A 19992-nucleotide genomic window follows, 5' to 3' on the forward strand; every position below is an offset into this window, starting at 1 on the left:
ATTTTATTTATATCCCGCCCTTCCATGGATATGATCAGAGCGGCTTACAAAATTTAAAAAACATTACAATACAAAGTTAAAATCCAATAATCAGTTAAAAACATTACTACAAGACAGGAACAGGAAAACAATAAAATAGAAAATACACATGGCAGGGGCAGAAAAAAATGAAAATTAAACATCAATCCAGGGTCAAAAGAGAAAAGAGGGGAAAGGGGGCAGGAAAATAAATGGACAAATTAAGGTGGGAAGGCCAGCCGGAATAGGTATGTTTTCAACTGTTTTTTAAAAACAGCTAATGAGGCGGCGGAGCGAAGCTCTACAGGGAGCTTATTCCAAAGGGGGGGCAGCAATAGTAAAAGCCCTCTGTGAGGTCCGCACATGATTAGACCTAGGGACCTCCAACAGTTTAGTCCCGGAAGTTCTGAGTGTGCGAGGCGGATTATATGGGGAGAGGCGGTCCTCCAAGTACCCTGGGCCCAAGCCATTTAGGGCTTTATAGGTCAAAACCAACACCTTGTATTGAGCTCGGAAGCGAATAGGCAGCCAGTGAAGATCTTTTAGAATAGGTGTTACATGGTCTGACCTGGAACTACCAGCGACCAATCTGGCTGCCATATTCTGCACCAATTGCAGCTTCCGGGTTTGGTACAAGGGTTGCCCCATGTAGAGCGCGTTGCAGAAATCCAATCGAGAGGTTACCAAAGCATGTACAACAGTTTCTAGGTCCTTTCGGTCCAGGTAGGGACGCAGCTGGCGTATCAGCCGAAGCTGGTAACAGGCACTCCTGACCGTTGCATCCACCTGAGAAGTCAACTGGAGCGATGAATCAAGGAGCACTCCCAAGCTGCGCACCGAGTCCTTCAGGGGGAGCGTGACCCCGTTCAGGACCGGGCGACAGATCTCACCACCAGAAACCGGGGAACCTCTCACCAGTACTTCCGTTTTCCCTGGATTCACACTGAGTTTGTTCTCCCTCATCCAGCCCATTACCGACGCCAAGCAGGCATCTAGAGGAGAGATGCCATCCTTAGTTACTGTATCAGTCGGAGACATAGAGAAAATTATCTGGGTGTCATCAGCGTACTGATAACACCGCGCCCCATGTCTCCGGATGATCTCTCCCAGCGGCTTCATGTAAATGTTGAATAGCATAGGGGACAAAATCGCTCCCTGAGGGACACCAGATGTCAGGGCCCTCCTATCGGAGCGACAGTCCCCCAGCTCCACCATCTGGGACCTGCCCGAGAGGTAGGAACGGAACCACTGCAAGGCAGTGCCTCCAATTCCCAACTCCCTCAGGCGTCCCAGAAGGATACTGTGGTCAATGGTATCGAAGGCCGCTGAGATGTCCAAAAGCACTAACAGGAATACGCTCCCCCTGTCCATGCCCAGACGGAGATCATCAACTAAGGCGACCATGGCAGTCTCAACTCCATAGCCCGCCCGGAAGCCGGTTTGAAATGGGTCCAGAAAATCAGTGTCATCCAAGATCGACTGAAGCTGGAAGGCGACTGCTCTCTCGATCACCTTCCCCAAAAAAGGTAACAGCGAGATGGGTCTATAATTATTATGGAGCAGGGGGTCTAAGGAGGGCTTCTTTAGCAGGGGTTTAACCACTGCTAGTTTTAATTTGGATGGAAACTGACCCTCACTTAGAGATGTATTAATTATGTGGTGCAACATTAGTCGCACCACATCTCCCCCCTGAGCTGTCAACCATGAGGGACAGGGATCAAGAGAGCAAGTCGTCCTCCTAACACTTCGGAGGATCTTGTCCACTTCATCGGTACTAACAAACTCAAAGTGATCCAGTATAACAGGGACCACGGACGCTTCGGACACCTCTACTGTAGGATCTGCACAAAGACTGGCGTCGAGATCAGCCCTTACCCGAGAGATTTTATCCGCAAAGAAGTTGTTAAAATTGTCGCAGCAGGCTTTAGATGGCTCCAAAATAGGGCTCAGGGTGGGAGGGCGCCGGGTTAGCTCCCTAACAACCCTGAACAGCTCTGCCGGACGCGACTCTGCGGACGCAATACGTGCAGCATAGAAGGAATTCTTTGCTGCACGTATTGCCACTCCGTAAGCTCTCAAATGAGAGCGAAGAAGTGTCCTGTCGGACAAGTGCTGATGTCTTCGCCATTTGTGCTCTAGTCGTTGCACGACCCGCTTCCTTGCCCTGAGATCTTCCGTATACCAGGGATGTTTGTTGGAAGCAGGCCGGAAAGGACGCTTGGGAGCGATACTGTGTATAGCCCTAGAGAGATTAGTATCCCAGATGTCGGTAAGGGCGTCAACAGAATCGCCGTCAGAGCCAGTCGTATACCCCTCTAGGGCTTCTTGGAACCTTATGGGTTCCATCAGCCTTCGAGGGTGGACCATCCTAATGGGTCCGCCACCCCCGGGAGGGTTAATGGTAGGAGCCTTGATTCTAGCCTCAACCAGGAAATGATCCGTCCATGACAAGGGAGAGACATTAGAGATCTCTACCCAACGGAGCCTCCATGTCCGTACTGAAGATCACATCAAGAGTATTACCGGCACAATGTGTTGGCCCTGAGACTAATTGAGACAGGCCCATGGCTGTCATGGTAGTCATGAACTCCCGAGCTGCACCAGTTGGAATATCATTGGCCTCGAAAGGGATGTTGAGGTCCCCCAGGACAAGAAGCCTAGGGGACTCCAGCACCAGTTCCGAGACCAACTGTGTCAGCTCGGCCAGGGAATCTGTTAGCACACGGGGTGGCCGGTAGACCAACAGAATCCCTAGACTGTCTCTGGCCTTCAGGGACAGGTAAATACATTCGATGTGATCTGTTTTCCGGACTGGGATCCTGGTTAAAGAAAGAGTGTTTTTATGGACCAAGGCAACACCGCCCCCCCGCCCACCTAACCTGATCTGGTCCTTAACTGAGAACCCGGCTGGAAGGGCCTGGGCCCACACTGCCTCACTCTCAGGCCCCAGCCAGGTCTCAGTAATGCATGCCAGGTCACAGTTTTTATCCTGCAAAAGATCATACACGATGTGGGTCTTATTTTTTATAGACCTGGTGTTGCATAGGAGCAGTAACAGGGTTTGTGGTACGACTGGGCTGACCCTCAGGCCTCTTTGGTTAGGAAAGTGGAAGGATGGAGAGATAGGTATCACACATCGATCTCCCCTTCCATTTAAACACCTATCCACAGTCCTACCGCCATACCTCCCCTTGCCTCGCACAATCTCAATCGGGGCTCCCATTGCAAATGCATCCGCCACCACAGCTGGCCTCCCACATCCCATTCCCACCCCCAAATCCAGTAACAACAAAAAAACCCCGCAAAAACAAAGGAAGACAACAGAAGGTGTCATTCCTAAAGACACAAACTTATCCAAAAAAATTACCCCAAATTGCAAAAGACCCAGCTCAAACCATAAACAATATGGCGAGCAGATAGGTTCCTGTTCCTCCTGAAGAAGGAACGCCAATATTGCGCCAGGAAAAAAAAAACCTCAACTCCTCCCTCCCTTCAGCGCCGCGGGCGGCAAAGAGTCCTCCTGACGTGGCGCGGGGGCGCGCCCAGCTGGTCTGTGCCGGCGTCCTCAGGTTGGGGGCTGGCGGGCCGGCTTTTAAAGAGAGAGCCGCTCCCACCGACTCAACTCCTCCCTCCCTTCAGCGCCGGTAGCTGTGGTTCTCTAGCTGTTTTAAGGCTACTTCTCCCAACTGCCATAGTCAGCACTGCCAATGGTAAACAATTATTGGAGCTACAATCCAGAAATATCTAGAGCCAGAGATGTCCATCCCTGGACCAGACTTTCCATCTATTTTTTAAAAACCAAAGATATTCAGTTCCATATATTTTGCTATTCCTTTGCACTGCTAAAATCATTATACGTCAAAAAATTATATTTTATCTTCTGGGGACAATGTACTGAAACAATGTCTTGAGAAATGAATAAAAGATGGAAGATAGATTATTTCTGTAAGAAGGAGACTGTGCTTGCTTGTAGAAACAAAACAAAAAATCACATATTTTGAATGGGTAGAGAAATACCAGCTTCAGAATGACTGTAAAAAAGAAAAAGAAAAAAGTAACACCAAGAGCTTACAGAAAATTTAAGGCCCCTTGTAAAGATCTCAATACCTAGGGAATTACTGGCATTATAAGGGAGTATGGTTAGAAAAAGCAATTTATAGCAGCTAATTAATGGCTATTTTAAAAAGTGCTTTTCTAATTGAGAAAGTTGGTTTTACCCTGAAAGTGGTTCAGTGTGTGTATGCTCTCACACACAGCCACTGGAATATGACAGAACTCTACTTGTTATTAATACTACAGTTCTTTTATGACTGAATTAAAGGGTCATTAAAAAGGGAAATGCTGCCACAGATGCAATTTGCCATGAATGAAAAAGTAATAGATGTGGTTCTTCAGTGCTTCCCAGGTTAAGATGTTGTTTTTTAATAGAACCTGTTGTCAAAAAATATTGGAAAGAGTATTTTCTTTTTACCAGACTGCAAACTCCTGGATTCCTTAAGATGCAGCCATGGCAAATAAAATGGAATCAAAGTGGTATCATTCTATAGTGTGAAAGGGTGCATAGAAAAACAGTATGTTAGTAAAATGGCTAGAATATTTCCTATACACATGAAAAAGCAATAAGCAAACTGAAGACCTACCTGAGCATCATAGGATGCATCTATACAGTAGAAATAATGAAGTATGATCCCATTTTAACTGCCACGGCAGCGAAGATTAAAGACTTTGTAGAACTACAAATCTCATTATTCCGTAGGATGCAGCTACAGCACTTAAAATGGTGTCCGTGTTATATCTATCTACAGTGTAGATATACCTCTAATCATCATGATTATGTTTTGGAGAGATAGCAAAATGCCATGGGGTCATTTATATCTGGACTGACTGTTCATCTTTGTCACACCTCATCACAGAATCCTAAAGCTACAAGGAACCCAAAGATTAGATACTTTAACCCCCATCATAACCATATTTTGCCAGAACTATCTGCCCACAAGTAGTCTAAAGGTTAGCACTTAATCCATCAGTAGTTGTATCACATAATATCTACAATATTCCTATTGAAGTAACAGCAAACCTACTGTAGATTCTTTCTTTCATCCAGTTAATTACCTAGCACCATAGACCTCTAAGCAGAGACCTGCAGTAATTAACTTTATGGTTCAAACAACATACTAGCAATTTACCTCAAGCCCTATTACTGCAGCAAAGACATAATGTTTGTGCAAATCTCGTCTTAGGATCTATTTACATCATTCTTCCTACTGTGCCCTCCATCAAGATTACACTATGACCACGCTGCCTATCAAAATAATCCCCAACCCTTCCACTGTTTCCTTGAGTTTGCTTCCTTTGTCATGCCTACCTATCAATCTTTAGTTTAGATTGACATATTTTTAAGCAGGGATTATTCTTGTTTTGTTTCCTCTGCACAGCCAACTACAATAGGCACTAAGCCTGGAGCTGAAATGACACAAATAAGCAGCAGCATTTGCAACAGGATATGCTAAGGCTCTGATAGATTTTCTTTTCTGAGTCTTTCTTTGACAAATGAGTCCCAAATCAAAGTGGCATCATAAATACCCAAATAGCATAAATCTTTCTTTCACCCCCGCCAACCCCCTTTTTGCATTAATTTAAAAGAAATCTTACATAAAACATTTCAAAGTAGGAAACATTCCCACACACACTTCCAGCATTCTTGTATTTAAAAATTGAGAGATTTTCCATTCTTTGATGTGTAACCAAGATGCTGTAATGATAATACACTGAGATTCAAACAATGTATTTACTAGTTGAATCACAGAAATATTAATGCTACCTTGTTCATGCAATGCCTCTAACAAGAACATTGATGCATTTTGCATTAAGTCGAGACATTTATGCCCCAAAATTGACCTTTAAATCCTGGGTCAACTTATATACAGGTTAGGAACTAGTACTGCTTAGAAAGATCTGAAAACAAGCAACCCTGATGCCCCATTCTTAGTGCCTTAAGGCACCTCTCTCTCTCTCTCTCTCTCTCTCTCTCTGTGTGTGTGTGTGTGTGTGTGTGTGTGAAAGAGGTTCCCAGTCCAATTTACAAGCCATTTCTTCCCATGGAAGAAACTCCTCATTTAACACCCCTTCCTTCCCTTCTCAATCCAATGTTAAAACCTCTCCATCCATACCTGGGAATCAGTGTTAGGTGGTCGAGAGAGCTCCAAAGAAGAAGGAGGGATGGAAGTGGTATTTTCCCCTTTCCATCCTTCGTTACAGCCCCTTAAGTTTTACCCTCGACTTATCCATGGGTCATATCAAAATTCATGATTTTGACCCTGTAACCTTCACTCAACTTATACATGAAGTCGACATAATTAGGTTAGGTGAATGTTGAAGGAAGTCATCTTCCCATGTAAACTAATCACAGAAAGTAGTGGGGACATCCCAGACAAAAAAGATGTATCAAGAACATTAAAAGGAAAAGTCTGACTCCATTCCAATGCAAATAAATCTAGCGCCTCCTAGTAACTGAACTATATAACAATATCCACACAAATATACTACATTTGTATATCCAGTCACAGCCTTTCCTTGTATTGTTGACATTTTATTGTTGTTGTTAACTGCCTTCGTGTTGATCTCAACCCATGGAGACCCTATGGATGAGACATCTCCAGACCTCCCTGTCCTCTACTGTTCTGCCCAGTATTTGTTGCAATAGCTGGTGCAATAAATTATCAAGTGTAATTTTTAAATGTAAATCACTCTTCCTTTTTCTCAGCCACACATTTCCTCTTTTGGGGCAAAGCATAAATGTCCCCCACCCTATCCAAAGCACTTAATGAGATTTTCATTTCCTAGCTAGGATTAATATTCTGCAGGATTTGAAACTAATGGAACAAATAATTAACAACAAAGGAAAAGAAGTAAATTATTTCACATTGTTTACATGATGATAGGACAGAATAGCTTCCAACAGAGAGAAGGTGCCAAGTGGCAATTGGCCAGAGGTGTAGGGCACTTTGGCTAAAGTCCAGTGAAGTGTACCTCAGGATCTACAATCAAGTCCTTAATGATCTATGCCTGTTAGTGAGTAGAAGCCCATTGTGCAAAACATCTATATCCCTACAGCAGGGGTAGACAGTTATGGCCCTGCAGATGTCACTGGAGTGAAAATAGGAGGAAGGAACATCAACAATCTAAGATACACCAATGACACCATATTACTAGCTGAAAATATCATGAGCTTGGAACAATTATTGAGGAAAGTCAAGAAAGAAAGTACAAAGGCAGGCTTGTTGCTGTACATAAAGAAAACAAAATAATGACCACAGAGGGCCTACATAAATTCAACCTAGATAATGAGGAAATTGAAATAGTTAAAGATTTCTCATACCTTGGATCAAATATTGATCAAAACAGAGCCTGCAGTCAAAAAAATAAGAGGATGACTAAGAATGGGAAGGACAGCAGTGAAAGAACTACACAGAATCTTAAAGAGCAAAGATATACAATTGGCCACTAAAGTTTGAATCACCCAAGCCATGGTATCCATCAATATGTATGGATGTGAGAGCTGGACAGTGAAAAAAAGAAACTAAAAATAAAATTAACTCATTTGAGATGTGGTGCTGGAGAAGAGTGCTGAGAATACCATGGACAATCAAAAAGACAAACAGGTCCTTAAACAAATCAAGCTTGAAATACCCCTAAAAGCCAAGATGACAAAACTGAGGCTATCATACTTTGGTCACATGATGAGAAGGCACAACTCATTGGAAAAGACAATAATGCTAGAGAAGGCTGAGGATATTAGAAAAAGAGGAAGACCGCATGCCAGATGGATAGATTCCATTAGGGAGGTCATGAGCATTAATCTACAAGACCTAAGCAGAGCAGTGCAGGACAGGGCATCATGACATGGAGGTGTCTCATCTACAGGTTTGCCTTGAGTCAAGGTCAATTTAAGGGCAGTTAGCAACAACAACAGATGTCATTGGACTGCAAGTTCCATGATGCCTAACTACCAATGGCTATCCTGGCTATGACTGCTTAAAGTTGCAGTTCAAACAGCTGAAGTGCTATATGCACTTCATCCACCTCTGTCTTACAGCATTCTTGAAAAAGATTGGTTTAAGAAGAGTTAAAGAAGAGAAAACCCAATAGTAAAGCTCACAGAAGAGAATTCTCAGTAGGAATGTATTTCAGGCCAAATAACTGATGAAATGAACACCTAGAATGGCACAAGAGGCATAGGGAGACCTGACAGACCTATGAGCCCATTCCAGAACTTGGGAAAATTACTTTTTTGAATTACCATGCTCAAACTCTCACAGCCAGCAATAGCCACAATGGATGTGGTATGATTAAAAATGCAGTCTCCCAAGTGACTTTTCCAAATATCTGCCTTAAAGAATACAAAATCACCTTTCCCTCCTCATATTTTTTGTCTTTAGGGACATCTCCCCCACATGGCAAAGTTACAAGGGACAAGTGTTGCTGTTTTTAAGGACTACTCTGAGCAATGTCTCATAAAATCATTCCACCACACCATGCAGTTTCCACATCCTACCCAAGTACACTGGTGAACCTGAAAATAAAACCAAAATCTTTCAGAAAGACGCTTTGAAAAATGTTTTTCTCATCACCTCCATTGCTTGAGGGGTGATGAGTTCTCCCCTCCACACAAACTCTGATTTTCCTGAAATAACTAAACTGCAGTAAGCAACAAATCCACAATCCAAACTATAGCCCAGGCTTGAAGTAAATCCCAGTGATTCCAGAATGACATTCTTGTGAGCCTATGGCTACACATCTAATACTGAAGAGTAACACAAATCCTCAAGAAAACCTAAGAGAATCACTAATGGCTCAAACACCAAAAGGACTCCTCTAGCAGTTTGTTCTATTGCTACCATCGTGTTAATGTTTTTTTAATGATATTAGTCTTGGCAGATATTGTATATATAAACTCTTTCAGCTCCAGAAACTTCTTTCAGCTCCAGGGAGCCAAATTCAATTTCAGCGAAGTTCTCAGGGACAAAAATACTAACATATTTTAGTTTAAATCTCATACTACCAATAACTAAGCCACAAGGGGAAGCATTTCAATCTGTTAGAATGGGGTGGGGGGCAGGAAGAAGATGGAAAACCACCAAATAAATGATGGTGTCCAGGGGAAATGATTATTCCCTTCTAAAAAAACCTCAGAGGTCTAGATTAGGCCCCTAGAGCCAAAGGGTTTCCCACTCCTGCTTTAAAGTGACAGCTATTCAAGACTGGTCCTATTTTGAGATAGGGTGGGTGATGATGTAGGGTAAGGGGGGACTGGCATCCCACCAGCTATATTACTCCTTTGTTGTTGGCCTGGGTGAGTGACCTAGCCGACCAGTTTATTTAATCACCCTCTCCCAGAGCACCATGCTCAATGCTGTTGGAAAACGTCCCTCACAAAGCAAGAAGGCAGGGCAGCTGCCAGTCCAGACTACTCACTCCAACTGGTCCCAGAAGATGTACCTGCATTGCTCTGCCCACATGACTAATGCTGATCTTTCCATTCTGGTATTACTGTGGGAGAGGGGGAATGTTCCAGACCCTCCAGTGCAAATATTATCTCTCACACACCCCTCCAGAATAAACAACCCCACCAGAGGCCCTTTCACAGTACACAATTATAGCATTATAATTCCACCTTAAATTGCCACGGTTGCACCTTACAGAATCCTGGGGCTTGTAGGTTATTGAGGCACTAGAGCTCTCTGGCTGAGAATTTTAAATGCCTCTCCCAAAACTGTAAATCTGCCCTAACGGACAGAAAAGTCACCTTTAGCCCCATCAAATTTGCCCATCTGTTCATTAGAGCATTTGTCTAAGCTGGTAGCATAAGGGTATCAGGGTACAACAGAGAGCAAGTGACACCAGAGTCTTGGAGTACAGAGCTGTGTTTTACATGAGTGTGTGGGGTTTTTTTTGAAAGCATTATATGGAGACTCAACTCTACAATTTCTAGCAAAACCAGAGCTAAACACACACTCCCACATACACCAGATGCAGCTAGAACTTTGTCAGTGCTAAAGTTTTGTTTTTTCAATCTAAGCACTATGCCATATGGGGTGGGGAGATTCCTACCATGCTTGTGAGGCAAGAGGTAAGTCCCCTCTTTGCATTGTGATCATTTCTCTTTCCTCTGTAACTAAAGGAAAACAAGACACAAAGTTGCATACATATTAAATAATGTTGCCAGGTTTTCAAAATTGCAGTAGGGGACAGCAGAAATTCATGACATGCAGAGTTGACAATCAGGAAGGAGCTATTAACAAGTTTGCCTTCTAACTAAATATCAAATGAAAATATAGTGGGCCCTTGTTATCTGCTGGGGTTTGGTTTCAGGACCTCCCTTGGATAACAAAATCCGTAGATGCTCAAGTCCCATTGAATACAATGGCATAGTAAAATGGTGTCCCTTATATAAAATGGCAAAATCAAGGTTGAAATTTATCCTTTTTAAAAAATATTTTCAAGCCGTCGATGCTTGAATCTGTGGATAAAAAAAATCCGTGGATAAGGACTGTACTGATTTCACTTAACCTAGCCATAGAAATACCTTAAAGGCACTAGATACAGTCTGATCTTTCAAGTTAAGCAGGGTCAGCTCTGGTCAGAATTTGGATGGGAGATTGCCAACGAATATCAGGTGCTGTACACACTAGGAAAATCACCTCTGAGTATGCCTTTGCTATGAAAACCCTAGGAAATTAATGGGGTCACTGTAAGCTGGCAGGCAACTTGAAGGCACATACATAAAGAGAGCCATTTTTTTTTTGGCAAATTGACACATTATTCACATTCATAAATGGCATGATGCACACATTTATGTCTTTATTTAGGGCCCACACCCCCAAAATGTGGGATTTTAGCATCTGGATGAAAGAAAAAGCTTTCCAACCCTAAAATAAGGGGCAGATCTCATAAGATGTGCTTAGGCAGATAAATGTCTTAGACCAGCAATGTATACATTTATTCCTGAAAATGTAACTTAGAAATCATATTTAGTCTATATATTTTTATATAATGTCATCACACAACAGTATAAAGAAACTTCTTTTAGATGTCAGTGGTAAATGCTACTCTTTCCAGATGAAGTTGTACACATTAATAGATATACCAATTACAGTTCTGTCCCCACTTTTCTCCATTTTGTCTTTGTTATTTGAGATCCAAATTAACATATAAAACGATTTAAAAGGCATCAAAAGGAATATGTTGGTAGCTACTTAGCAATCCTTTACTTCTTATACCAATGCTTCCAAACATTTTATACTTTAAAAAAAATCAGATGTGCAAAGAGTAAAAAAGATAAAATGGTTTTCCCTGCTCATTCTGTTTACTACATCATTTAGATGATATCATCTTCCTTCTAACAATCCAATCTTTTCATTTTAGGATCAGATTACACCACACAGTGTCCTATTGTCCTGTCCTAGTTGAACAATTTATGACTAATGACTAAAGCAAATGGAGAAATATCTGGGCTCATCCTGCTTTCAGCTTCTAAACAATTTGTTGTATAATTCGGACCCATGGTATTTCCTTTTAAGCCATTCTAATGCTTCTAATGGAACTAACTGTAATTTCTATTCTAGTCTAAATTACATCCACATCACATTTGGACAAAACTAATCAGAAATCTATTTCAATTGAACATTAAAGTCATCAAAGGGAACATTTGATATTAGTTCAATTATATCTTTTATTATTATTTATTGTTGTTGTTGTTTCTGCAGGGTGTATGCATTAGTAATTTCAATGCATCACTCAAAGGAACCTGACTATTAGACTTTATCCAACAGGGACAGCTGGAAGTTCTGATGTCAGTAGAGTAGTAAATCCTCTCCAGCTTGAAAGAGCTGTCAAAGAAGCTGAAATCCATCCCCTAAATAGATTCAGCACCTTGCATATCTCCTTTGAAGTTCTAAAACCTTAAAGCAGATGCACTACCCCCCTCTCACTGATACAGGTACCACCAGACACCACTGTTAGTATATATGAAACAAATTATTGTGGAAATATATTACAAAAACTTTTTTAAAAATCCAAACCTTGCCTTCATCCGCACTGTAGAAATAATCCAGTTTGATACCACTTTAACTATCATAACCCAATGCTATGGAATTCTGGGAATTATAGTTCATTGGCCAAATATCTCACAAAACAGAGAACAGAGAAGGCCAAATGTCTCACAAAATTACAAATCCCAGAATTCCATACATTGAGCCACGGCAGTTAAACTGGTGGATTATTCCTGCAAAAGAAAATCAGGGTAATATTCTAAGGAAAAGAGCATATGTGAACTTCATCCCACAACCAATTTTCTCCTTTCTTATCAAAATTCTACTGTCTTGCCTTATATCTCATACCTAAACCCAATGCATCTGAGGAAGTAGACTGAAGTCTACGAACGCTCCTGCTACCAACATCTTTCTTTCAGTTAGTCACAAAAGTGCTACAAGATCTCTCTACTTACTACACCCAATGTCTACCTAAAACTACAGTAGACACCAAGGAATCAATTGACTTTGGAAATATTGGCTTATCATTCAGCAACTGATTCAATAGATCTACTCTAGCAGGGACAAGCAATGGAATTTAGGCCTTATGCTGTTTGAGAAGAATATCTATAAATTCATGCATCTGAGGCAAAATCTAGCAACTTTAGAGAAGTGCAGAACGTTCTCTTTTTTTAATTAATATTTTTGAAATTTTACAAAAATACTTTTAGTATACTTTCCATACATACATGTACTTTTGCATCTTATTCATTTTTAAAAAAACTATATATCACCTCAGTGCACCCCACCCCCGGAGCCATTCCCTTCTTTATACTCCATCCAAAATTTTAACTCCTCCTGTGGAGGTAATTCCCCATCTTCTTTTCTCAGTATCTCAGTACATTTCCAATAATTTTTTTCCATATGTCATCAAAATGCAAAACGTTCTTGAGAAATGTTGTGAGAGCTCTCCAAATTACAGTGATGATGAGCCTGAAAAGGAACTCCATAAATTCACTCCTAAAGGTACAATGAAAGCTGTGTTATACTGAGTCAGAATTTAGAACCATGTGGATGAAGAGAATCTTCACAATTTCAATCGTTCTTGGAGCAACTTTAAATGTTTTTTCCTAATCACACGCCTTGCAAAAAGGCGAGAAAGTTGTGACACTGCCTTCTGTAACACATTTTTTCTAAACCTTTGTTGTTCCTATTTTTTGTGATAAAAGGGTCACTATACAGTGACTTTACCACTAAAATATCTTGTATAAATTGAACTTATGTACATCACATATACAGAACATGAAAATATATGAATATTTAAATAAAATATTAATAGGCAGTCATCAGAGCTGACACTCAACATTCAAACACTGAATTCATTAGTAACTGCTTTTTTATAAATAAAAAGAACCATAAAACAGTGGGAATTAACAAAATTAGCACCTAAAAAGATAAAATAATAAAGATTATTTTCAATATCATGTTAGGCCAACTTCTTCATAATATCTTTCTAAGAAAAGGCAGCTCAGTTAAAATGAATTTTCAGAGCCCATTTAAAGTGCTGTAAGGATGGGTTATTGATACCTCAATTAGAACAAAAGTTTGCAGGCATGGAGCCACCACCATGAAGCCACTATCCCCTGAACCGGTCTATCTAACTGATTTCACCAGCAGTCACACAAACTAGGTTCTCCAAAACTCAAGTGCATGTACACTGATATGGATGAAGACAGTTCAGATAATCTTACATTAAACTGCTGAAGATTTTAATGACAATAATCTGAACTGGGCTTGGAAACATCCCAGAAATGTGTACAATGAGTCCACTATTAGCATCATAAATGCCTGCTGAATCACCATAAACATGCAAGCTAAATGCCAACTGGTCCATCCATGACAACATCCAAGCAGATACACCTTAAAGCAGCAGCTGAAATTTCCAAACAAACCTTCAAAGGTAGTAGCCCCATGTATAGTGTATGACAGCAGTCTAACCTTGTTGACACCAGTGCATGTGGGGTTGTGGTAACATTGGGCTTCCCCAGTTGGCATACCAGTCAAAGCTGATAAAAAGCATTCCAGGGCTGCCACTACCTGCCTAAGAGAACCCACAAACTACAACTACATTTGAAGTCAGTGATGGTGGAAAAACAACTGTTATCTATCAAATGATAGAAATAATACTAAGATATGGATTATAATAGAACAAGGTGCAGTATAAATATAAAAATAATATCAATGGAAGGAAAGGATGTGGAATCTACACTATTCTCAAAACACTGCTTCCAAAGAATTAAATAGCACATATTTGTTCAAAACTATACAAACATGCTGCTTGGGGATTCAAAACCAAAATCTCTTTTAACAATCCAGCCAGCGATGGCCTGAAACATAGGTTGATTTTTTCATCTTTTCTAAGGTCAAACACAAAGATGTACTGTATTATGATATCAGAACTTTCAGCTTCTTACCCTCTTCAATGTCATTTCTTAACGATGCTTCCAGCAATGCAACACTAGCCTCAAAGGAAACCTTCTTGCGGCTGACAGCATTTCTCTTCTTCTCATGCTTTCTCTTCTTGTGCTGCATCTCTTTTTCATACTGTGCCCACTTCTTCAGCTGCTGAGCTCTGCGCTTCTGAGCCGCCCGGAGCCGCTCCAGTGTGGGCACCTTATCCAGCAGCTGGAGCTCGGTCAGCAAGTCCACGTGGGTGTCCATTGCCTCAGTGAATGGGTCAATGGGTCAACCACACTTCTGCTGGATCAGAAGCCCAGTCTGAGCCCCTTGTGATAGCTGTCTGGTGCTAAGAAAACATTCTGTGGCTGGACTGGGAGGACTTCTTCCTAGATTTTGAAGAGCACATGATGAAATCCTGGAGAGAGAGACAGAAAGAGAGAGAGGGGAAAAAAAGGGGGGGTGACTCCGTGAATCTTGTGCCTGATGAAAAAGCAAGACAATACAAAGCCAGTATAAAAATACTTTCACAAATTGCTGTGTCCTAGATTATTATATGTACCTGCTTTCATTCATTTTACAAAGAACTAGAAATGAAATACAAGAAGAGCATTCTGCCAACAGCTACATTTTCAAATACTAATCTATTCATATATTAGGTTAGACTTCATCTGATTATATTAAAATTGGATGAAGAACACTGAACTCTAAAAGCTTCCTTCTATATATTTGCTAATCCTAGGGCAGTCATGAACTCATTTCAGCCTTTCTCTTTGGTTAGAACAATCCATTCATTTGGTTATTTGTCAAAATCACTGACCATACGAAAGAACGTTAAAAAAAACAGTTCCCATATTTCATTTGTTTAGACATTAGGATTAAATTAAAAGCAGTTGAATTAACAGCAATTCCACCAACCTGGCAATCTCATAGCTTCCAGATCACCTTGTTTTTACCATGAAATAAATGAAAATGTAAGCCTTGTAAGAACTAACGAGTGGGATTTGCACACTTTGAAAGCATAATCAGCCACTGCATGTAACCCTAAGTACTATCCCAAATACTCAGTAAAATAATTTCTGGGTTCTGGAAAACAAATTACATTTCTTGGTTCTCGTGGACAGAAATCCTGGATCTCATTTTACAGTATGACAACCTGTTAAATTTTGACTGTATCAACAAAACTTGTCAACTAAAATTAAAGTGATACAGTCTACTTCAACTACAGTGCCTAAATCCAAAAAGAAGGGTTTTAATGGTTTATATTGAATGGATTCTCTAGCTTTGCATTCAGAAGGCCCATCTGCCACTCAGGATAGAGCAGAATTGCAAAGAAATCAGGTTAACATCTACAGATAGATATAAGGATAATTTCTGCTAGATCAGCAGTTGATCTCCAAAACTATAGCAACAGTTAATAAAATAGAAAGTATGGCTGACTTGTACTCACTGCTCATTTCTCAGCCTCAGTCTTCCTCGCCTGTAAAACAGGAGCCTTAACTGGTTGCTTTTGACCCAGGACCTCTTCACACTACTGCAATAATTCCATCATATAGAATCATGGGGCATATAGTTTGGTGAGGCACTGGATCTCTCTGGTTGAGCATTCTAAATGCCCCTCCCTAAATAACCAATCCCAGAATTCCATAGGATGCAGCCATGACAGTTTAAAGAGGAATTACAGTGCCGTCATCTTATAGTGTGAATGGTATTTGTGCAGCATTACTGGTCAGGTTAACATTGGCGCATTACAAACAGCCCAAAACGGGTGGTCTCGCGCCGCTGCCGGTTGCTGCGTCTGGGAAGTGCAGCAGCCAAACCGCATGGTTCCTGGGTGCAGCAAGAAAGAAGTTCCAAAATGGCGCTTCTTCCTGTGCCCTGGAAGAGGCGCTGCAAGGCACGAGGCGCACACTCGCGGCGCCACTTCCAGCATGTGACGTCCGGACACTGCGCATCCGTGACATCAAAATGGTGGCGCCCATCTGTATGCGGCAGCGGCGCCATTTTGACGTACTCGTTACGCATGAGGGGCAAGGCGCATCAGGAAGTGCCGCCCCTCACGCGTAACAACGGCATCTTATTGGCCCGTCTGTAACGCGCCAGTGTTAGAACACTTGATCTTCAGTAATTCATATGTAGATGACTATATAACCCTGTACGTTATCCCAGATGGGGCAAGAAATTGGCTCTGTCACTGGGACCAATTTTTGCTTCTGGCTTTGGCTGATGGATCTCAGGCTGCAAGAAAAAAAAGCATATAGCTCCCCAAAGGCTGCCTACTTTAGACAGAGACAATAAAGGGCTAGACCTGTGGTTCCCAAACGTTGGTTCTCCAGATGTTTTTGACTTTGGCTCCCAGAATTCATAGCTGTTCACCAAGCTGGTTGGGGCTTCTGGGAGTTGAAGTCCAAAACACCTTAGGGACCAAAGTATGGGAACCATTAGGCTAGACAGTCTGACTCAGGATGAGGTAGCTCCTACATCTGTATGAAAATATTACTTATCCATACATTTTATTCTGAATTATTTAGTTGTATATAGTATTATTCTTTTCACATTAGACTATAAGAGATGTCCTGCTAGACTACACCAGGATCTAATGCAACATTCTGTTTCCCACAGTAGCCAACAAGATGGTTATGGGAACTTCTAAGCCCTCTCTCACTGTTCCCAAGAAACCAGCGTTATTCTGTCTTGGGAGCTTTGCTAGGGCCAGTAATAATTATACGATTACATGAATTTACTTAATTATGTGAACTCATTTTCAATTTTAGCACAATTTGAAGTGTACAGCAGAGCTCTAGGGTCAGTGCATGAAAGGAGGTCAGCAAAAAAGAGAACAGGCCAAGGGATTATGAAATGAGAGAAAAGGATACTCAAGACTCTTTCAGGTTTCTGGTTTACAGAGCTGATTATCAACATTATTTCAAATACCACAGGATCAACCCCTCACCCGAAATGCTGTTTCTGACAGTGTTCATTTACTTTATTTATTTTAAATCCTGCTTTTCTATTAATACTGGGACCAAAAGCAGCTCACAGCATGATTAAATAACAGATAACAGGTGAAAAAACTGGGAGTTATATTTAAACACAAACAAATTATCATGCTAAAAACAACCACAAAATCAATATATATATATTTTAAATTGAAAGCATATCAGAGATCCAGCATCCCCTCCCCCCTAAAAACCCCTTCTTCAGAAGTCACTCAGTTGCCAAAGTCCTGCCTGAATATAAAGGTCTTTGTGCACCTGAAAAAAATAACAGGGAGGGAGCTAACTTGGCTTCCCTTGGAAAGGAGTTCCACAGCTTGGGAGCCGCCAACAAGAAACTCAAATATTTAGTGATGTTGGGTAATATTTAGTGCTGTTGATCCTGAGATTTCAGAGCCAAAACCAAGGAGAGACCAAGAAATGGCCTGCTAGAGATATCACAGGGAGTGATCTCAGTCTAACAAATGATAATGTCTTTGGTTGGACATATTACAGGCTCTGTGTTGAACAGTGAAAATAAACCTTTACCAGCAATATTCTGAACACTTTTGCAAGTACAGCTCATGGGAGTTGTAGTCTAGCTTTTCCAAACCCTACTCTGAATAGGAAAGAACCCCCCCCCCCCTTTCTCAGTTCAGTTTTTAATAGTTTTGCAAATACTGATTTTTAACGCATTTGAGATTTAGTACAAAGAACATTTTTCAAACTCTGCTTTTAATTGCTGCTTTTAACCACCAAGAGCCCTGGTGGTGCAGTGATTAAATGCCTGTATTGCAGCCACTCACTCACAAACTATAAGGCTGCAAGTTCAATACCAATCCAGTGGCTAAAGCTTGAATCCTTCCGAAGTCGGTAAAATAAGTATCTAGATTGTTGGGGGCAGTTAGCTTACACTTTGTAAATTGCTTAGGGAGTGCTTAAGTGCACTGATAAGCAGTATAGAAATGTACTTGCTATTGCTATTGCTATTAACCCTCACTGGCCACACTTTCTTTCTCTTTCTCAGATGTAGGAGGAAGAATGAGCAAAACAGAGAAAGGCAGGAAAAGATGTTTAACCAGCAGTTGAGGTAGAGGATGGAAGAAAAAGAGAAAACGTGTAGCGGCAAATAGAGAGTTTAGCCTGGAGCTGATGAAGGATGGGAGAAAGAGGGCAACATAGAGAGAAGAGGGTCTAGGCAATGAGGAAGATGAGTAGAGGAAGCAGTTGGGGAGAGGGAGAAGGAGCAAGAGGATGAAAGGGAGGGGTAGAATTAAGAATTAAAACAGAAAGGAGTCAATCACCTTTTTAGAAATGAAAATGGAAGAAACACCTGTACCACATTTTTTGCTAACAGTCATGCAACCCACATATGCCCCAGATCAGAAAATAAAATTATACTGGTTTCAACCATTCAAGGTGGGAAAAGCCACAGAGCAGCAATCTTTTAGCTTACTCCTGAGCTAGTGAATCCAGAGGTAGTTCATTATTTCCCCATACTCACTACTCCCTCTCCTCTGAGCTATGGTACCAAGTTGCCACAGTTGGAAAAACTTTGAGAGAGGAAAGGAGGAGGGGATGGGGGGCTTAGGTGAATTTGTCGCAGAGTCTACAGCAGCCATTCCAAAGCAGCCTACAGCAGTAGGGACCAGCAAGCTGGCAACATTCTATTTGATTCTCCCCTTTCCCTTGAAAACTGGAGAAAGGGGTCGGTCCAAACCCTGAGATCTGGGAACTCCATGAGAATTAGCCAGGCAATAAAAATAATGGTGACAATTATAAAGAAATGAAATGCTGTGGATTATCAATTAGTAGAAGTAGGCATTTAATCCACTGAAACAAGAAGCAGTCCAGCAGAACACAAATGAAAACAGATTTTTCTTTTTAAAAATTAGTGTGCAAAGGAGCACTTTGGGGCAACAGTTTTCACAGAGTGTGCACTCTGACAGAACCTGCCCTAGAATCTAGCATTAAATAGGTCATTCTCTGTCTTATACAAGTCATGAAGGACAGTTCCAGTTTCACACAAGCCATATGTCACACCTTCAGACTGGCCTAGTTGCACTTGACAGCTCCAGATCAAACACAGAATTTTCAATAGCTGCTGCTGCTGCTGCATTTTTCTCTCTCCTCCTTTCTTTCTATAGCAGTACTGTGGCTTCCTTCACATGCAGTGCTTCTCCATGGTGTTAATCCCATATGGCATGGGGTTGTGTATAAAAATGCACATGCCACCAGGTGAAACTGAGCCCTGGAGAAACAGCTTTCAGGCTGGCTCAGCTGCACAATATGTGTCAGCACAAAATGTCGCCAAGAGCAAAAACGACTGAGCTGAAATTATTTGTCTTGCATTCTCCAGTTCTAGCAACTCTGTAAAGGATGCAATCCTATGAAGACCACACTGTGTTCACTATTACACAGCCTTAAAAGAGGTTGTTTAAAGACCATTGAGCTATAAAGCCCTCCACCAGAGGCAATGTTTTAAAGATAAGCATTGCATCTGTTCTCTTGTA

At 41.4% G+C, this 19992-nt stretch overlaps 1 protein-coding gene across 2 annotated transcripts in view; it reads right to left on the reverse strand.

Annotated features, from left to right (window-relative positions):
* LOC121917512 (protein phosphatase 1 regulatory inhibitor subunit 16B-like) overlaps positions 1 to 19992 on the reverse strand; it is a 162042-nt gene that overhangs the window by 83093 nt on the left and 58957 nt on the right. For both annotated transcript variants that reach the window (XM_042443543.1, XM_042443544.1), the window contains exon 2: positions 14522 to 14922. In XM_042443543.1, coding sequence (XP_042299477.1) covers positions 14522 to 14768 — 247 coding nt within the window. In that variant the 5' untranslated portion in view covers positions 14769 to 14922. The remainder of the gene's footprint in view (positions 1 to 14521; positions 14923 to 19992) is intronic.

This window comes from Sceloporus undulatus, unplaced genomic scaffold (genome assembly GCF_019175285.1).
Source record: "Sceloporus undulatus isolate JIND9_A2432 ecotype Alabama unplaced genomic scaffold, SceUnd_v1.1 scaffold_22, whole genome shotgun sequence".
NCBI lineage: Eukaryota > Metazoa > Chordata > Lepidosauria > Squamata > Phrynosomatidae > Sceloporus > Sceloporus undulatus.